This window comes from Anguilla rostrata, chromosome 4 (genome assembly GCF_018555375.3).
Source record: "Anguilla rostrata isolate EN2019 chromosome 4, ASM1855537v3, whole genome shotgun sequence".
In the NCBI taxonomy this organism is placed as follows: Eukaryota; Metazoa; Chordata; class Actinopteri; order Anguilliformes; family Anguillidae; genus Anguilla; species Anguilla rostrata.
In genome coordinates, this window is record NC_057936.1 from 60,484,568 (window position 1) to 60,504,604 (window position 20,037).

Here is a 20,037-nt window from a genome sequence, read left to right on the forward strand (position 1 = left end):
GTAAGAAGCACTGTAGCACCAGACCTTTCGCATTGACCAGACTCGGGTCAAATATGCATTTGACTTTATATACTGTAGCAGTGAAAGAGTAAATGACTCCTGTATATGAAGGAGATGACCCGTGTGACGTGAACCAAACCTTACGAATTTGGTGCTCATGTGACACCCCCCCCTCCCCCCCAATTTTATATTGCTGTTTCAGCTGCACCAAAATGGATGTGTTATCAAAAAAAAAAAAGCCTGTACATTTAACCTCATTGATTTCTTTGTCTGTTTTTCGTGCGATATTGATGTGGCAGTCCACGCCTGTATAACCTGGGCCAGAAAATCCTTTCTTATTGTCTGGATCCTGACCCATTAGGAGCAGGGGCCTCACATTCCTACACCCCGCCCCGCCCCTTCCCCCCCACCCCATCTATTAATATCTGCTCGGCTCCTCATTATTAATGGCCTTTATTCAATAACACTTTGGTTTTATTGCACAAATTACTTAGGAAGGGCGAAAGCGTTTCATCGGAAAAGGGCAGCGGGGCCCTGTGATTGCGTCCCATTAATCTGGCGTCCGCGCCTCGCTTGATCTCTTAATGTGACGGATTAGCCTGGATCATGGCCCCCCGCGGCGCGTCTTTAACGAGCCTCCCCCAAATCGGCACGAGTGGCACCTGCCCGTCATCTGGAGGCGTAAAAAAAACAGGAAAGAAGAAGGAGAAGAATGCAACAAGAGGAAGAACATTCCGGCTTAATTCTGAGGGAGAGAAAAATGCATTTAAAACGGACTGAGCCAACAGGTCGGTGTCTCACGAGTCCTTTTAATGCGTTTTTTTTTTTTTTTTTAAATGAGTGCTTGTGTGTATGAAAGAAGGTGTGCCAAAAATAAAAAAAAGAGAAAAATGACTTGTGAGAAGTGGAAAAAGCTGAATGGCAGCAGAGGGCAGTCACAGCCACAAAAGAGTTCTCTCCTGCATGAGATTAGGTTAAAACATTACCATCTCAAATCATATCACTGAGAAATTCACGCTCAGAAATCTCCACAGAAACATTGCTAACCTGCTGAAGAGAAATAGGGAAATTTAAATTCTTGGGCAGCGAGGGGATGGTGGGGTGGGGGGGTGGGGTCAACAGAGTGTGAAGATGCATAACCTGAGAGAGAAATTGCAAAACGGAGAGAGAGAGAGAGAGAGAGGGAGAGTGAGAGAGTGGAGGATATTAATCAGACCCGCTCAATCAATGGCCGAGCGTGGGCCCACCGAGCGGGAGATATCCATGAGTGTCTCGTCAATGCAGAAGAGTCATTCAACAAGAGCCGAGCGCAAGATACATAGCGAAAAAAAGAGAGAGAGAGAGAGAGAGAGAGAGCGAGGTGGCACCTCACCCCCCCCCCTTTCCACACACCCCCTATTCTTTTTAATCACGAAAGGTCAAGGAGAGATGGGGAGGGGAATCAAGGCGTTTAAAACAGAACTCGAATTTAACGACATGGGTTTGGCATATATTATCTGTGCTGAATGAAATGGGCCGGGCACGAAATGTCACCGGCCCTTCCGTTTCTTCCGTGTGCAGAAAATGCGAATGAGTCCTCAGCCCTACGCTTGCCCCCCCCCTCCCCCCCCCGACTGGTCGAGGCCCATACTGGAACAGTTTCGAGATTGAATCCCCATCAGTGTCTCCTGTCACAATAGTGTAACTCCTGTCACGCCAGAGCATACCTTCTGTCACAATAGTGTAACTCCTGTCACGCCAGAGCATACCTTCTGTCACAACAGTGTAACTCCTGTCACACCAGAGCATATATTCTGTCACCATAGTGTAACTCCTGTCACACCAGAGCATACCTTCTGTCACCATAGTGTAACTCCTGTCACACCAGAGCATACCTTCTGTCACAACAGTGTAACTCCTGTCACACCAGAGCATATATTCTGTCACAATAGTGTAACTCCTGTCACACCAGAGCATACCTTCTGTCACAATAGTGTAACTCCTGTCACACCAGAGCATACCTTCTGTCACAATAGTGTAACTCCTGTCACACCAGAGCAAACCTTCTGTCACAATCTATACCTCTTTCTCTCAGAAGGGAGGAAGAAGGGCGAGGAATCAAGAGATGTCTCAGGGACACTTTCAGAACGCGCCCCGGTGGTGACGTCACACTGACATCATCACTGTCCCTGTCAAATCTTCGAGGACGATAATTAGATCTGACGCAAAAAAAAAAAAAAAAAGATCTCAATTCCCCTTTGACTAGATTGATCCGGGGTATTAAAACAAAATAGGACAAAAAAGTCCAATTACCTTGCCTCCCTCCAACTGCCATTAGGTGGGTCAAGAGAGAGGGAGAGAGAGAGAGAGAGAGAGAGAGAGGGAGGGAGCACCTTGGGATTGCCCCTTATTGGAGGAAAATAAATTGTACAAGCCACACTAAAAACGATGGTTGCAGGCAACACAGCGACGCGCCGGCTGCGGTTTTAATTTGCCGCCGCCGCGCCACACCGCTAACTCAGGAAGTGCAGCGCTGCCTTTGCCACCGCGTTGATGGAAAACATACACACAAGGTTATAGACACCCTTCCCTCATTCCAGGGCCGACTCCCCTCCTGGCCCTGCTGTGATCTTGAAAATGGGAATTTGGAATGCAACAGCTGCCGACATTCTATTTTTTCTTTCTTTTTTTTCTAAAACTCTATTTACTCAGTAAATAAATATATAAACAAATAATCCAGCTTGCCGGGGAAACGTGGATGGATGCAATTAGAAGTGACAGCTCCTGTTCTGGACTGGGATGTGACTCACTTGTCCCCACACTTATCAAATCTCCCGGAGAAGGGACTATTAATTCAAAGCGAATTGTGCCAGCTGCCTAAAAAAAAAAGAGGCTTTCTGTCTGTTTTAATATCATTGATGCTGGGCGTGAAAGAGTGCATTGAGCTCTGCTAAGAGGGATCTGATGAACAAAAAAAAACATTTGCTATGGACTCCCGCTATCACAGGGCTTTTAGAGAGAGAGAGAGAGAGAGAGAGAGAGAGAGAGAGAGATTTCCCCACAAAGAGTACCCTTTGAAACGTGAGAATCAGTCTCTACTGCTCTACACAATGCTGTCTTTAGACTTATGTGTGCAGATGGTCAACAGTAGAGTGATGTCTGAAACTGTTGTTTCTAATTGTTTGAGAAAGGATTTCCCTAAAAAGCCAGGGATCTCCACATCATGACCAGATTCCTCTGAAAGATATAAAGATGCCCGCACGGCATTTAGCAAACAATTAATAGACAACTTGAACACGTAAGTAGGCTGTCTGTGACAAAGCGAAGATAATGAGTGTCTGTACGCAGAGAATGACACCACGTAGCGCAATATGTTAGAACATATCACATCAAAATAGAAAAATATGCAAAACCCGCAATGACATCAAATATTATACCAGCAGGTGTGGCAATGTGACAAATTATTTGATAATAGGCACCCCCCACCCATGATGTTTACGTTCCTGACATTGTTGGCAACGCGTTAGCGGTAATATATAGCATAGCTGAGTGTGTGCAAAGCCAACCGAACTTAACTACCTTTCTTACTCCAGGGAAGAGACACATCGTGAACACTATACAAGCTATACTGAGCATAGTGGATACACATGCGCACACAAACACAAACACACACACACACTCACACACAATCACGCTCACACACACACGCACACACACAAACACACACACACACAAACACACGCACACTAAAACACACAGTCACGCTCACTAACACACACACACACACACACACACACACACACACACACACACACACACACACACACACACACACACTCCTGTGGCTGGGCTAAATTGGTCTCAGTCAGGCGCTGAGACGGAGGCAGGGGTTTGAGCCCAGCTGTACTTATCGTGAGCACCGTCATCCAGCTTAGCCAATCAGGTGCTTTCTCACTGTTTTTATACAGCCATATGAAAACATATTAATGAAATTTAATAAACCTGAATTTAGCCTATGTTTGTGGATACTTAATATCTGGTTGTAAGGTCGACCAACTGAGAGCGTGACTCTATATAGCGCTGATATTTACACAAGAGTTTAAAGTAATATTTCTCCCTGTGTATCACAAACACTATCTAATGAGCATAAATTACAGGGAAGAGATAATATTTAATGTCAAAGTGAACTTCTGCCCAGCGCCAGGCATTACTGAGGAGCTCAGAGCAGAGTCTATCACAGAGTCAGCGGAATCATAACCGTTAGGCTTGAGTAGACTTAACTCACATTAATTTCCAAGGCAGTGACCAGGGGTGCGGCCCAATTCTCGAAAAATGTGTCCTCCTTTCCTCCACTACCACCTCATCTCCTCCATGATCCAGAAACTGATCTTTGTGTGCTCACTACCTCCGACGTCCCAATATCGGAGGAGACGTGCGAAGAGGCTTCAAACTCGGCTCCTCGAGTCCCCCCGGCGAAGGATGCATCGGTGTATCCTATTTCTGTGACGTCATCGTGCTCACGCCCACAGAGATTGAAAGACCGTCCCGCAGAATCTGATCCTTTCCGAACTTTGGAAAGCAGGGGCAGCGGAGAGCTTACCATGAATTTCTCCAATTTTGCAACATATTTAGCCAGAATTGCGTGTGCTTCACTAGGTTATTATTGCACATAACACCCTACCCAAAGGCCTATAACAGATAACAAAAGCAAGGGGCACCTACCATTATTACAGTATGTGAATATGCATGAATGAATTCATTCATGCGACAAACCATTTTCAAAGGACATATTTATTACCAGCAGATGTTACAGTGGGAAATAATTGTTCCACAGTGTGAACACTGCCATAATATGAACACTGGGAAACAATAACTCAGTTAATATGAAGTAAAAAAAATTCATTTCACTAATCTACGGAAAAATGTTTCTGAATTAGCATTGGCTATGTGACACGCAACAAACCGGCAATAGAATGCTCTCAAAGCTACGGAACATGAAGTTCAGTAAATTCATGCTCTGCGTGCTCAGACATCGGGTATTACAGTAAAGAGTCTTCTGCGTATAGCCATATGAAAAAAAACCCCCATAAAATCATATTTAAAAAAACATAAAAACCTAGTAATGTTTTTCTTTGATCAAACGTTGCTGTCTTAACGTGAACCGCAGTGTCAGGTTTATGTTTGCATAGCCTACTGTGGCTGCATGCGACGGCTTGTACACGAAACCCACAAGCTACTTGCAGCTTTACATAGGCTGACTATGTGTAAGATCTGCGATTGGCTCAACATCAGTCAAAGTCACGACAGCGCTGCTTCATCAGGAGTCAACACTGACTTTAATGACGGAGATAAAGCTGATAGGCCGTCCCAATTTTCTTCAGGCCTCCTCGTTCTCTTCTTTCTTCCACTCCCCTCCCCTCCTCCCCTCCTTTCTTCCTTTCCCCTCCTTTCTTCCACTCCCCTCCTCCCCTCCTTTCTTCCACTCCCCTCCTGCCCTCCTTTCCTCCCCTCCCCTCCTCCCCTCCTTTCCTCCACATACTTTCTTCCACTCCCCTCCTCCCCTCCTTTCTTCCACTCCCCTCCTGCCCTCCTTTCCTCCCCTCCCCTCCTCCCCTCCTTTCCTCCACATACTTCCGGGTAGGAGACGAGTGGTAGCGGGGGAGGGGAGGAAAGGAGGTGAGGAGTAAAAAGTAATGGAATGCATCCCTCTGATTATCTTCAGTCATGATTCTGCTCCCTGACATCACAGAGGGCAAAGGTCAACAACTTGGTGTCTAATGTCTGTCTGTCTTGTGCCCATCTTGGTATCCATGCAATGAGGTGTGTTTCTGGGTGTTTCTCTTCTGGTACATTTGGTGGTGCTGTACTGAGGATCTGACGTCTCTGTTCATCCAATCATTGAATGCCTTTGGCTCTGAGTGCTGCCTTCACTTTTTGTAAGAAGCCAGGCTGTCCGCATTCAAACCTGTGGAAGAAAGAAACAAACACTGAACACTCTAGCTGTCACTCGTGCATTTATACTTCATGATTAATAGAGCTTTTCTGGTAGCTGTGACACACCTGGTTTATACTGCAGACAGGGCTAAAGACCCTGGTCCCTCACCATGGAAACCAATTAAACTCTTCTCCTGACTCTAGGGGATGCATAAAAGGGTGTGCATACCACACAGGGATAGTATCTCCAGAGACCGTGGTGCCCAACGGATTCTTGCCCTTGCACAAACAGGACCTGACCCTTGACCCAGAGAGTGGGAGGATGGGCCACATCCTACAGGACAACGCATTTAGTGATAATGGGGGACTCCGTTATCAGAGGTGGAGACAGAATAGTCTGTTTGCATGACCAGGTATCTCGTATGGTGTGTCGCCTGCCTGGTGCCCAGGCAGGGGACCTCCTGGAGCACGCGGACAAGCTCCTGGCCAGAGTGGGGAAGGATCCAGTGGCCATGGTTCGCGTAGGAACCAATGACATACAGTAGGTAAGAGTGGGTTTTAGGTTCTGCAGGGTATATACTTAGGGCAGCACGAGACTGACACAAGACTATTTAAACTAGTGTAGCACAAGACTATTTAATCTGTTCTTGTATGAAGCAGCCAATAACAGCCCAGTGAATAAAGACACAGAAGCATAAGGATTCAACAGCTGAAGCTGAAGCACAGACATGAGGAAACAACAGTCACACTGACACTGCTGGGCACTGTGAGGTGATCACATATCCAGTGATTCATATTTGCGACACATGCACACATACGCAAAATCCTGCGACTTGGGAGGCAATTTGGGAATAACACTAAAAAAAAAAAAACATACCAGCCCTCTGCATTGGGGATGCCATTGAAGACGACTCTGTCTTCCTCTTCATCAGTTGCAGCCACAGTGAAAACCAGCTTCTGGTCAAAGGCTCTTACCAGCAGGTTCAGCACTTCCTCACCCTCTGGGGTGATTGGTAAAATGGTCAAACTTTGGGTTCCAATAAAAGGCTTCCCTGGGTTGGGATGGGTCTCCTGGAAACAGATATAACACACATTGAAAAGGAGAAAAGTATGGAAGTAGATTGTATGGATGTATAAATACACGTGTGCATGTCCAGTTTTCTGATCAATTGTATTTGTCTGCCAGTTTTTACAGAGACACTGTCTGAAAAGAAAACAGTTAACACTTTACAAGAAGTGGCCAAGGGCTTCACTAAGAATATTAATACGGCAACATATCGTTCATCAGTTCATACCCAACTCAGCCACCAGGTGGCGCTACACAGCTTCTAATCACTGCACACAGGGGATGGATGCACGAGTATTTGTATTACAGTTATGAATTTAACTGCCTTCAAAATAACTGTGATCTCGTCTTTCTATTTTGATTTTTACTTGTCATAAAGACGCACGATGCAAAACGTAAATAACTCAGCTTTTAATTATGCCACAAGCCTCAGAGCTATCACAGAACCATCATTGCTTCCATCTCGCTACCACAGTCAGCATGCAGCCTGTAGATATTGTGTAAAATATCTGTACTTGGATGCACAGGGATGAAATTGATATCAATCTTATCGTCTAACTATGGGTGAAAAAAGTGACCCAAAATGTCAGACTATTCCTCAAATACATTTGTAACTGACAAGGATGCACGTTGAGAGAGATTAAGCCAAAATTATAATTTTAAAAAATGAAGAGTTGGACCACTGCATTCTATTGCTGGACTAAGTGTAATGAAATGTATTTTTTCTTTGGTAACAAAGTGATGTGATAGACTCTATAATCACGCTCCAAATCTACTGAATTTTTAAGCATTCTTGAATGGTAATCAATTTCTTACCATCTGAATTCCCCTGGGAATATTGTATGTGATATGAAAATATGTATGTCCGGCAAAGTTACGGCACCATCCCTGCATCATCTCTCCCTCTGGCTGGTCTCCCAGCACTCTGAGTGCTTTTAGACACACTGGGCACTGGAGACCCAGTCTTTCCACAAATCTCTCCAGACAGGCTGCGCAGAAGGCATGAGCACATTTCAGCCTCTGCTTCTTCTGCAAGGGCTCCATGCAGAGGGGACAGGCCTCCACTTCTCCAGTCTCAGTGAAGCAGCCATAAATGCCCACTGCTCTGCCTGCCTTGGAGATCATAGACGTTTCCTCCTTGCAGGCATCCTCTAGTCGCTCATTCAGCTCAGAGACATATTTCCTCACGGTCTCAAAGGAGATGTGTGGGTTGATGGTGATGCTGGGCAAGTCTCCAGGTCCAGGAGGGACACAGAGAGACTTAAAGCTCTAATAGGAGTGAGGGAGGGAGAGAAATAGAAAAAAACAGTCCAGTCAGAAGTGGTAGGGGATAGACCAACACTAACCACAAGACAAAGGACAACAGGAAGTGAACATGTCCACAGCAGCCACGCTTACGTGCAGAATATTTTATCATTCCGAATACATTCATTCCGAATGAAGATTCCAACTAAACTGATCGTTGATCTGATTAAGGCTATGGATGGCTATTAATGCTTATGGAATTGTTTAAGAATATGGAAACATTTTTGATATGCGCAGAACTCCAAACTCAGCTAACTTGATCCCGCTTTTGTGTACGCAATACACATTTCTATAAATATCCCCAAATATGTGTCATCAATATCTGTATGTGTCATATGGTGTGTATAATAGTTACATTGATAGCGTTCTTACATAGGCTATCTGGCAGCTGTGTCAATGGAATATAATGCTCCTAACAGTCAATAGTCCTGTAGATTCTGCTTTCCTTTTTCAAACACTTGAACAACTCATTATTTTACGCTTTTCGGCCATCCAGGCGTTCCATCGCCCCAACCATCCATTATCTACACCTGCTTATCCCTGGACAGGCCGCCAATCTATCGCAGGGCACATACGCCATTCGCTCACACGCTCCTACCTATGGGCAATTTAGAGCCTCCAATCGGCCTACCGGCATGTCTTTGGACTGTGGGAGGAAACTGGAGTAACTGGAGGAAACCCATGTGGACATGGGGAGAACATGCAAACTTCACACAGAAAGGCCCAGGCCGGATTCCAGCCCATGTCCTTGTGAGGCGACAGTGCTACCCACTGCACCACCCACAGATCAGTTGTGTATTCGTTGATGTGACTTACACTGTGAACGAACATGCACATGGAGATATTCAATTCAAATAAAGTAATCAGTTCAAGTGTTTACGTGGGTAACATTCTACTATCGATCGGATTAACAAAAGTTTTACACCACTACTTTCCAACCAAATATAATTTCAATCGGAATAAGATGGAAGTGGATACGTGATACATTTTTATTCCAATTAGATATGGAATATGAAGCTCCATGTAAATGTAGCTAGTGTGGGTCAGAAATTCAAGTCAGTTAAAAAATCAGGAGCAGCTTTATCAGACAGCTCTGTGAGTTATGTTACCTGGAGGAAATGGATGTGATCCTCTGTGTGTGAAAGCTGCTCCAGCTCAGCATCTCTCCTCCTCAGCTCAGCAATCTCCTGCTCCAGTCGCTCCAGGAGCCCTTCAGCCCGACTCACTGCAGCCTTCTCCTGATCTCTGATCAGCTCTTTCACCTCAGAGTGCCTTCTCTTAATGGAGCAGATCAGCTCAGTGAAGATCCTCTCACTGTCCTCCACTGCTGCCTGTGCAGAGCGCTGTTAGGAGACATAGAGAGAGGAACACATTGGCCTTTCACTCAGCTCTTACTGGGACCCCAAGCAGCCCAAGTGGCCCAACACTGGACTCCTCACTGGCTGACTGGAGGAGATCTCTGAAATGGCTCTGGTCAGTACCCACCTTGAGTGACTGCACAGCCTGTCTCAGATCCTGAAGCTCCTTTTCTCTCTCTTGTATCCTCTGCTGGAATTTACCCTGTGTCCCCACCAGCTGCGTCTGTGGGCAGACATCAATCATTCATTATCCTGTATCCTGATCGTAGTGTGTACTACTGTAACCATTCACAAAGGTTTTCTATGCAATGGACAAAGTATTTTTATTTCAATTAATTTGTATTGCACCCCCGGGCTTAGGATTCTGTTGGCCCTAAACAAGTTGGCCTTTTTTCATCGTTTTCTTCCATGTTTTCTTTTACTACTTTTTCCAAATACCTTAATGATTAAATGTATGGCTTAACATATTTTTTTATTTATTACTTATTTATCTATTTCATTTATTATTTACATTTATTTAAAAATGTTTTAGTCCTCTGTAGTCCGTGTCTTATTGTGATTTCCCTGTGACCTTGGGTGTCCTGGCACTTTTTAAATAAGAGGTATTATTATTATTATTATTATTATTATTATTATTATTATTATTATTATTATTATTCATACTGTTGTAGCTGACCATTATCTACAGACAGCACAACAACAGAGTCTCTGTTTCTTGAAATGACCAATTTAAATTTTTTTTAAAAAGTCACGCTCATGTACTTATTTTATTACAGGATGTATCAGATGTATAATTCTCTGGGCAGAATTTCACCGTTCAAATCATTCCACCCATCTTTATAATCACCATCACACCATCAAAACTGAAAAGGAAAAGTATTCCTGTGTTTTTTTTCTCTTTGACCTCTGACAGAACTTACATTGAACAACGTCCATCAAATAACAAACATTTGCAGCTTAACAGGTCAGGTATCCCCAAATACCTTTCTCCATTATTTACATGTGACAGGCCAAATATGGTCAGAAATTCAATTTTTTCATGCATCATTTTATGGACATGAAAAACTAAATAGGGCTAAGAATCCTGCGCTTCTTTCTTTAACACCAAATATCAAAATGGTCAGAAAGCCTCCCAGTTTACTACTTTAATACATCAGTAAACAACAGCACCTGCATTCTCATGAGCTGTAGCATTATGATAATTTTTTCACCACTGATGCCACTGATGCCACAAAACAGAGAAAGGTGAATCTTCTTTTGTTAATCTCTGCATGTTCTAAGCCATGGCTGCTTTTCTAACAGTACTAATATGCAAACTCAGTTAAACATAAATTAAATTCCCATATTGTCTACTGAATGACTAAAACAAAAATCTGTGCATTTTGGTACGATGAAAGATATTTTGAAATGTATTGTACATTAAAGTTCAGCTCATGAATAGAAAGCGTTAGAGATTATATTTTTAGTATCTTTTTTAATGTCACAATAAATGAGTAATAGTCCTGTATTTTCCAGTGTAAATATAAAAAAACTGGACAAAACATTTTGTTTGTGACAACTTCCAGTCCTTACCTGTTTCTCAGTTATTTCTGTTGCAAGTGAGACAGCATCATGGCCTCTGTGTTCCTCAACTGTACACAGATAACAGATACACTGCTCATCGGTTCGACAGTAAATCTCCAGCAGTTTGTCATGATGAGAGCAGATCTTCTCCTGAAGGTTTCCAATGGCTTTGACCAGTTTGTGTTTCTTTAGAGGAGGAGATTCATAGTGAGGCTGGAGGTGAGTTTCACAGTAAGAGGCCAGACAAACCAAACAGGACTTGATGGCTTTGCACTTTCTCTCAGTGCAGACATCACACTCCACGTCTCCAGATCCAGCGTAACATTGAGCAGGAGGAGCAGCTTGGAGTCCTGTCTTTTTCAGTTTCTCCACCACTTCAGCCAGCATGGTGTTTTTGTTCAGGATGGGCCTTGGCCAGAAGATCTGTCTGCACTGGGGACAGCTGTAGACACCAGTATGATCATCCTGATTCCAGCAGCCCTTAATACAACCCAGACAGTAACTGTGTCCACAGGGAATAGCCACCGGATCCTTCAGTAGATCCAGACAGATCGAGCAACTGAACTGGTCCTGATCCAGAAGACCTACAGCTTGTGCCATTTTACTGCTCAAAGTGACAGATTAGTTTTAGCCCAGAATGTAGTGTAGTTTCTCTGAATCTGTATGAGAATGAGCAGGAGATATTTCCTGGTTCTGAGCAGACCCACCCCGAGACTGGTCTCTGCTATTTTATCGCTCACACTGATAAAGACAGAGTTAAGTTTCGTTTCTCTGAAACTGCTCGACAGAGAACGTGGGAGTGACTTCCTAGTTCTACCCTCTGCTGCAGGAGGTGTGGTGTTGGACTGAGGCCAGGCTCAGAACAGACGATCAGAAAGTGGACTTTGTGCTCCCCCCCCGCTTTCCTCAGTCTTTTTAATAGTTCACCCCCCCCCCGGCTGTGCTTCTGTAAGATGAGAAGGAGACACAGTGTGGCTCAGTCTGCAGGGCAGGTGACTGTCAACCCATGTGCGTATCCATCCAGTCGCATGAGGGTTTGGCTCTGTCTCTAACCCTCTCTCATTTCCCCCATTTTTCCCATATGGGAAAATACAGAACAGTTCTTATATGGTCAACAGGTTTCAAGTTTTCATGCCTTCCTTATGTAATTATAAAAAAAACCAAAATGAGCTGTTCCCTATATTTTGTTCACAAGACGTTATGCTGTATTTAAGATGCATATGGCCCATTGAGGGAATAACTCTGCATATGTGAACATAGGGCCTCATTCACAAAATGTTTCTTAAATTATTCTTACTTTTGTTCTCAAAAATGTTCCTACGAAAATACAAAATGAAATTCATGACATGTGTATACCTATGTTTGTGTGCACATCCCAGGTGTATGAGATGATGAATGCTGGCTGTTTGTAAATTTTATGTGCAATCCTGTTCATGTGATTTGCGTAAGGAAACAGCCATGTACAATTACAGAAGAAAAAAATTATGAATGCTGAAATGTCCTTGGAAACTATTTTTACACACAGTTTACGATCAAATATTTGTGGGTACAATCAATCAATCAAACTTTATTTATATAGTGCCTTTTGTGCAAAATTGCAATACAAGGTGCTTAATAACACAATAAAAATACAACAATACAAATGAAAATACAACAATACAATGAAAATTCAACAATACATTGAAAATAAGAAAATGGTAATATAGAGGGTAGATTAAAATAAAATTAAAATTGTATTTTAATCTACAAGATTTAAAATAAAAAATTTAATTAAAAAATTTAAATAAAATAAAATGAACGCTAAGCTAAAAAGGCATGTCGTAAGATTTCTTTTAAAGGTGTTTACAGATTGGGATGCCCTCAGCTTCTCAGGCAGGCTGTTCCAGAGGCTACGTTTTTCTATTGAACATAGCATGTAGAAAATAGCTTAGGCAATATGTGTGTATGATGCATAGTTTTATATATATATATATATATATATATATATATTGTGTGTGTGTGTGTGTGCGTGTGTGCACGTGTGCCTGTGTGAGTGAGTGTGCGCGCGTGTTTGTGTGAGTGTGCGTGTGCGCGCGCACGTGTGTGTGTCAGTGTGTGTGTGTGTGTGTGCATGTGTGACCGTGCACAGTGTGTGATGTCCTGGGAAAGTGCACTGACCAGCATGCTCAGTAGAATCCTAATTAATCTGTACAGGGGAAAATAACCAACAACATATTCACAGAGAATGCATTACTATGAACAAGCCATACTCTGAGCCATAGCTCCATGATACGGACCAAACGTTGAGAACTGATGTTATATACTATTGCCGTGGGATTTGGAGGGTCTATGGGTGGATTCTGACCATTTATTTGGATTCCACACATCTTAATAATCACCAGGAAACAAATGTTGGTACAAATTGAATGTTGCGTTCTTTATTTACAGAATATTATGTGAACCATGTAAAAAAAAAAAAAAAAAAAGGCCTAATTTGAGTGCCTCAATTAGCACACAGGTCAATTTATATGACTACAAAATAAGGTTACATGAATGCTTATTTTATCTGTTTCTAACGACAGGAAACACCTGAGATTGTGGGCGTTAAAATTCACTTTCTGTGAGAAATGACATGGAATGCCCCTGAATATTAAATACAATAATTAATTTGCCTGTTAGTATTAAAGTTTCAGTAACTGATTTTTTAATTCATTTTTGCTGAATTTTGAACATTTTTTATTCCTAATTTTTACAACCAATTGGTCACTGGTATGTTGAAGATATGTTCTAAATGTAGTTTTTCTATATTCATACATTTTGAAATGTATAAGTTCCAAAACAATGTTGGATGGTCTGACCATACCATAATCTTACATATCTTACATGGAGAACATATTTAACATACTTTATAAAAATAGGACAAATAAGAGTCATGTGATTTTACAAAAAAAATTCCGTAAAGCCAGAGAGGACAAAAGGCAACAGACTGGTTCATATTTGGTTTTAAATGTCTGTCCATATTGGTCTCTTTGTAAATGTGGTGTTTTTCTGAGTGTTTCTCTTCTCGTCCATTTGGTGGTGCTGTACTGAGTGGGTGGGTCTGATGTCTCTATTCATCCAATCATTCAATGCCTCTGACATTGAGTGCCGCCTTTACTGTGGCCAGAAAATGAACATCTCTGCACTCATACCTGTGGAACAAAGAAACACGCACAAGGAGCATCAGGACTGAGCTCTACGCAGGAGTCATGGAGAAACTCACAGGTTTGGTGCTGGAATGTGCAGGCATGTCACTGTAAATGAGTAAAAGAGAAGCAAAGACACTGAACACACTCCAGCTTCCACTCATGTGCTTTTATACTTCATGATTAATAGAGATTTTTTGGTAGCTGTGACACACCTGTGTTACTACACAACTGCTGCAGAGGTCAGGTTTATACTGCAGACAGAGCTAAAGACCTTGGTCCATCACCATGGAAACCAATCATGCACTTCTCCTGACTCTATGGGATGATGTCACCTTCTGCAGCAGACTCACGTGCCTCCATGAGCTCTGTTGCTACTGTATATCATTAGCAGTGTACAAAGCATCATGGGAAAATCCTCATTTCCATGTTGACATTTATGCATTAATATGCTGCTTTTGTATAAATGTTGTTATTGGTTAATGGATGTTCTGGTATAAGACAACCAATAGCAGCTCAGTGAATAAACACACAGAAACATAGAGATTCAACAGCTGAAGCTGAAGCACAGGAGGCTGAGGAAACAACAGTCACATTGATACCGCTTGTCTCTGGGAGATGATCACAAATCCCATACCTGCATCTGAACCAACATATACTGTATCTTTTCCTTGCCATATTACATAATTATTCATACTTGCGTCGAAAAATTTTAAATACTCCAAATGCTGGAAATGGGAAAAGTTGGAAATGACTTTAAAAGGCCTTACAAGTTTCTTGCATGGGGGATGTTAGTGAAGACGACTCTGTCTGCAGCTCCACCAGTTGCAACCACAGTAAAAACCAGCTTCTGGTCAAAGGCTCTTTCCAGCAGCTTCAGCACATCCTTGTCATACAGGTAAAATGTGCCTGATGCATAATCTCGGTCTGATAACCAGGCCTGTGTTTGGATTCCAGTAAAGGGCTTCCCTGGGTTGGGATGGGCCTCCTGGACACAGAATATAACACAGGGAAAAGGGAAATGATCTTATGTATGCATTTACATGTGTGCATGCTCAGTTTTCAATTCAATTCAGTTTGACTTGTTTGCCAGTTTTCATAGACAGTCACAAAGAAAGACTCAAAGGAAAACAGTTCACTTTGGGTAGTGCATGTACCAATAAAGTGATTTCTGGCTCATTTTTATAGTTAAAAATCCCTTGCTTTGAAATGCACGCATGATGATATGAAATAATGTTATTTTAAATGCAAATTTATAAAGGTGATTAGCATGCATGACTGTTTTCATTGTAATGTGTTTAGTTGGGGTGCACTGAAGTTCTAAAGCCTTTGTGTATATTTTATTGTATATTGAGACACTTTAGGCCAGTATTCTAAAACAAAACAGCAGTATGTTGAGGCACTGCACTCTATTACTGGAATAATAAAAAGCAATGAAAAGTTTTTTTTAAGAAAATGCCGAAACAGCGTTGCAGTGAATTGCATTTATGTTGTTTTTGCAAAATAATATATATTTCCAAATCACATGAATCAAAGAGTTTATTTCTTGAATAAACATCAGTATCTTACCGTCTGTATTCCACTGGGAATATTGTAGGTAATACAGATACATTCTCTTCCAAAGAACTCTTTCATATGTTTCACGGTCATCTGTCCCTCTGGCTGGTCTCCCACCACTGTGAGTGCTGTTAGACACACTGGACACTGACGACCCACTCTAGATATAGAGCTACGCAGACAGGCTTCACAGAAGGCATGAGTACATATCAGCCTCAGCTTGTTCTGCCAGGGCCTCATGCAGATGAGACAGGTCTTCACTTCAGCTGCTGAGGCTCTGGCTTCTGAAGGCTCTCCGGTCTCAGTAGAGCAGCCATAAATGCCCACTGCTCTGCCTGCCATGGAGATCTTAGACATTTCACCCTTGCAGACGTCCTCCAGTCGCTCTTTCAGCTCAGAGACACGTTTCCTCACAACCTCAAAGGAGATGTGTGGACTGATAGTGATGCTGGGTAAGTCTCCAAGTCCAGGAGGGACATAGAGAGACTTTGAGATCTAATGAGAGAGAGAGAGACAGAAAGCAAGACGGACAGACAGAGAGAGGTACTTGTTGAACAGCAGCAACCAAAAACAATGCATTAGTGACACAAAAGACACACAGCATGAAGAGAAAAATGGTAAAATGTACTGCATACAGACACAGACAGACAGATCGCAACAGAGTCTGTCACTCTCAGGTCAGTACTGTCAGAAATGGTCACTGACAGTCCATCTGGACAAGATTAGGGACAGAAAGTGAACATTTCCACAGTGTGGGTCTGTAAATTCCACTCAGATAGCCAGAGTCACGAGCAGCTCCAATAGGCTGCTTTCTCAGGAAGCCTTAAAATAAAAAAATAAAAAAATAAAGACTGTTCCCAAAGTGTATTTGTTCAAGGTCAGAAGTCTAGCTATTGAGTGTACAATGGGATACCTTAAGGATCCATTCATGGTCGATTTCAGTTGAAATTATAAACAGGGCTTGACATTAACCTTTTGGCTCACAAGTCTCTGTGGCTAGTGGTTTTCCAAAGTACTTAACCACTCAGCATTTTCACCTGCCAAACACACCCTCAAAATGGATATTAATCTCAATAGCACTCTCCTGGATAAAATAAAGATAAATAAAAATATATAATTTTTACCTGGAGGAAATGGATGTGATCTTCCGTGTGTGAAAGCTGCTCCAGCTCACCATCTTTCTTCTTCAGCTCAGCAATCTCCTGCTCCAGTCGCTCCAGGAGTCCTTCAGCCCGACTCACTTCAACCATTTCCTGATCTCTGATCAGCTCTTTCACCTCTGAGCGCCTTCTTTCAATGGAGCGGATCAGCTCAGTAAAGATCCGCTCACTGTCCTCCACTGCTGCCTGTGCAGAGCGCTGTTAGGAGACACAGAGGGAGGAGGGCTGTACATTTTAACTAGACCTTTCACTCAGCTCTTACTGAGACCCCAGACAGCCTGTTCCCCACAGTGTGACTCAGTGGGATTGAGCCCCACAGGGCTGGAAAGTGGCCCAACACTGGCCTCCTCACTGGCTGACTGGAGGAGAGCCCTGACTGAGCTCTGAAATGGTTCTTCCAGCAGCCAGCTGCTGTCTTCTCCTCTGGTCAGTACCCACCTTGAGTGACTGCACAGCCCTTCTCAGTTCCCTCAGCTCCTTCTCTCTCTCCTGGATTCTCTGCTGGAATTTACTCTGTGTCGCCCCCAGCTGCTTCTGTGGACATACATCAATCGTTCCACTGAATCATGAATATTATGTCATTTAATTTTATTTATTTATTTATTGATTCATTTATTTATTTATTTATTTTTAATTTTTTTTTGTTTTATCTCTGTAAACATACTGTTATCAACTTGGTTTTTTTAAGTAATGTTTGTATGTTTTGATTGACGCATGTTTTCTTGGCCAGGTCAGTGCAGTCTAGACATGTCAATTTCACATATCTTTCACCCGTTTAGCCTTCCATACTAGGTAAGGAGGCAATGAAAAGAAGAAAGAAGGTAAGAAAATAAACAGTTGGCACGTACGCCAAGGGAACTCCTGACACAATCACCTTCACGGCCAACAGTTGGCTGAAACCTAATATGCGAGGTAGGTTACGCCCACAGAACACAGCCACCTATGATCACCACCTACGTCGACAATCATTCCACTCCCTGGGCGTGATATTTATTTTGTCAGTATTAGCTTTTGTGTGACTTTGCAAAAAAAAAAAAAAATCCCTATTCTGTTTTTCATGCTGTTATCGTGGTGATTAAATAGATTGGTGGAGTGATTTGAAGGCTGAAATTTTGTCCATAGCTGTACTGATGCAGGAGGAGCATTCCCAAGAGCTGCAGATGTCATACATTTCACCGCCGACATAGGCGTAGATCTCGGGGGGGACGCAGGGGATACGTCCCCCTCAATATTTAGAACACTTGCATTTGTCCCCCCCCCCCCCCCAATAAAAACATGAAAGAAGCAGAGGATTTTTAAATGGATGCAGAAAAGGCACAAATTGGTGCATAAAAAATCACCAGAAGGCAGGAAATGAAGTGTTTGACGCTGAAAATTTCCTGGGGGGGGGGGGACCACCAGATCCTCTGCTTAATGTGTCCCCCTCCCAATGTTCAAACGAAACCTACGCCACTGACCGCGGATGCCACTGTCTTTAATAAAGCTGAGAAAGGTGAACATGTTCCTCTCTGCATGCTCTAAGCCATGGCTGCTGTTCCAACAATACTAATATGTCAATTCAGTAAAACCGCTCAGTTCATTCCTTGGTTTATGTGCTTCATCACTGGATTTGAAACTTCAAGCCTACTTTACGTTATAGACAAAAAATAGCATTTCTTAGCAACACATTTTAGTTCTTACCTGTTTCTCAGTCCTTTCTGTTGCAACGGAGACTGTTTCATGGCCTCTGTGATCTTCAATTGTACACAGATAACAGATAAACTGCTGATCGGTACGACAGTAAATCTCCAGCAGTTTGTCATGATGAGAGCAAATATTCTCCAGCAGATTTCCAGTGGCTTTGACTAAATTATGCTTCTTGAGAGCAGGAGATTCATAGTGAGGCTGGAGGTGAGTTTCACAGTAAGAGGCCAGACACATCAGACAGGACTTGACAGCTTTGTGCTTTCTCTCAGTGCAGACATCACACGCCACGTCTCCAGATCCAGCATAACAGTGATCAGGAGGAGCAGCTTGGAGTCCTGTCTTTTTCAGTTTCTCCACCACTTCATCCAGCAAGGTGTTTTTCTTCAGAACAGGCCTTGGAGTGAAAGTTTCTCTGCACTGGGGACAGCTGTAGACACCGGTATGATCATCTTGATCCCAGCAGCCCTTAATACAGCTCATACAGTAACTGTGTCCACAGGGAATAGCCACCGGATCCTTCAGCAGATCCAGACAGATCGTGCAGCTGAACTGCTCCTGATCCAGAATACATGCAGCCTGTGCCATTTTACTGCTCAAATTGAGACAGATTAGTTTTAGCCCAGAATGCAGTGTAGTTTCTCTGAATCTGTATGAGAATGAGCAGGAGATATTTCCTGGTTCTGCGCAGACCCACCCAAATAATGGCCGCTGCTATTTTACCGCTCACACTGGTAAAGACAGAGTTAAGTTTCGTTTCTCTGAAACTGCTCGACAGAGAATGTGGGAGTGACTTCCTGGTTCTACCCACTGCTGCAGGAGGCATGGTGTTGGACTGAGGCCAGGCTCAGAGCAGACGATCAGAAAGTGGACTTTGTGCCGACATTGTGCTGTTTGTAAATTTTATGTGCAATCCTGTTCATGTGATTTGCGTAAGGAAACAGCCATGTACAATTACAGATAAGAAAAAAATTATGAATGCTGAAATGTCCTTGGAAACGATTTTTACATGCAGTTTAAGATCAAATATTTGTGGGTACAACCAATCAATCAATCAACCAATCAATCAATAAATCAATCAATCAATCAATCAATCAAACTTTATTTATATAGCGCCTTTTGTGCAAAATTGCAATACATGCTACTTAATAACACAATAAAAATACAACAATACAAATGAAAGTACAACAACACAATGAAAATTCAACAATACAGTGAACATAAGAAAATGGTAGTATAGAGGGTAGATTAAAATAAAATTAAAATTG

General features: G+C 42.7%; 2 protein-coding genes across 2 annotated transcripts; both read right to left on the reverse strand.

Annotated features, from left to right (window-relative positions):
• Positions 1 to 5,523: 5,523 nt before the first annotated feature.
• On the reverse strand, positions 5,524 to 12,079 carry LOC135253867 (E3 ubiquitin/ISG15 ligase TRIM25-like). Its single transcript, XM_064333687.1, has 6 exons — positions 11,215 to 12,079; positions 9,770 to 9,865; positions 9,394 to 9,627; positions 7,796 to 8,248; positions 6,791 to 6,984; positions 5,524 to 5,944 (listed from the first exon to the last, which is right to left on the reverse strand). Exons 1-6 carry the CDS (start codon positions 11,803 to 11,805, stop codon positions 5,875 to 5,877), a joined length of 1,638 nt encoding a protein of 545 aa, XP_064189757.1. The 5' UTR covers positions 11,806 to 12,079; the 3' UTR covers positions 5,524 to 5,874.
• A 675-nt stretch (positions 12,080 to 12,754) lies between these two features.
• LOC135253863 (E3 ubiquitin-protein ligase TRIM47-like) lies at positions 12,755 to 19,560 on the reverse strand. The gene is made up of 6 exons (XM_064333683.1): positions 18,767 to 19,560; positions 17,525 to 17,620; positions 17,051 to 17,284; positions 15,939 to 16,421; positions 15,140 to 15,357; positions 12,755 to 14,375 (listed from the first exon to the last, which is right to left on the reverse strand). The coding sequence occupies exons 1-6, from the start codon at positions 19,355 to 19,357 to the stop codon at positions 14,306 to 14,308; spliced, it is 1,692 nt and encodes a 563-aa protein (XP_064189753.1). The 5' UTR covers positions 19,358 to 19,560; the 3' UTR covers positions 12,755 to 14,305.
• Positions 19,561 to 20,037: the final 477 nt, after the last annotated feature.

Coding starts and splice junctions, on each gene's coding strand:
- LOC135253863 (XM_064333683.1), bottom strand. CDS start 19,357: ATGGCACAGGCTGCATGTATTCTGGATCAGGAGCAGTTCAGCTGCACG. Junction 17,621..18,766: donor CAGAAAGGACTGAGAAACAG/GTAAGAACTAAA, acceptor GTATGTCCACAG/AAGCAGCTGGGGGCGACACA. Junction 15,358..15,938: donor TTCCCAGTGGAATACAGACG/GTAAGATACTGA, acceptor TTCTGTGTCCAG/GAGGCCCATCCCAACCCAGG.
- LOC135253867 (XM_064333687.1), bottom strand. CDS start 11,805: ATGGCACAAGCTGTAGGTCTTCTGGATCAGGACCAGTTCAGTTGCTCG. Junction 9,866..11,214: donor CAGAAATAACTGAGAAACAG/GTAAGGACTGGA, acceptor GTCTGCCCACAG/ACGCAGCTGGTGGGGACACA. Junction 6,985..7,795: donor TTCCCAGGGGAATTCAGATG/GTAAGAAATTGA, acceptor ATCTGTTTCCAG/GAGACCCATCCCAACCCAGG.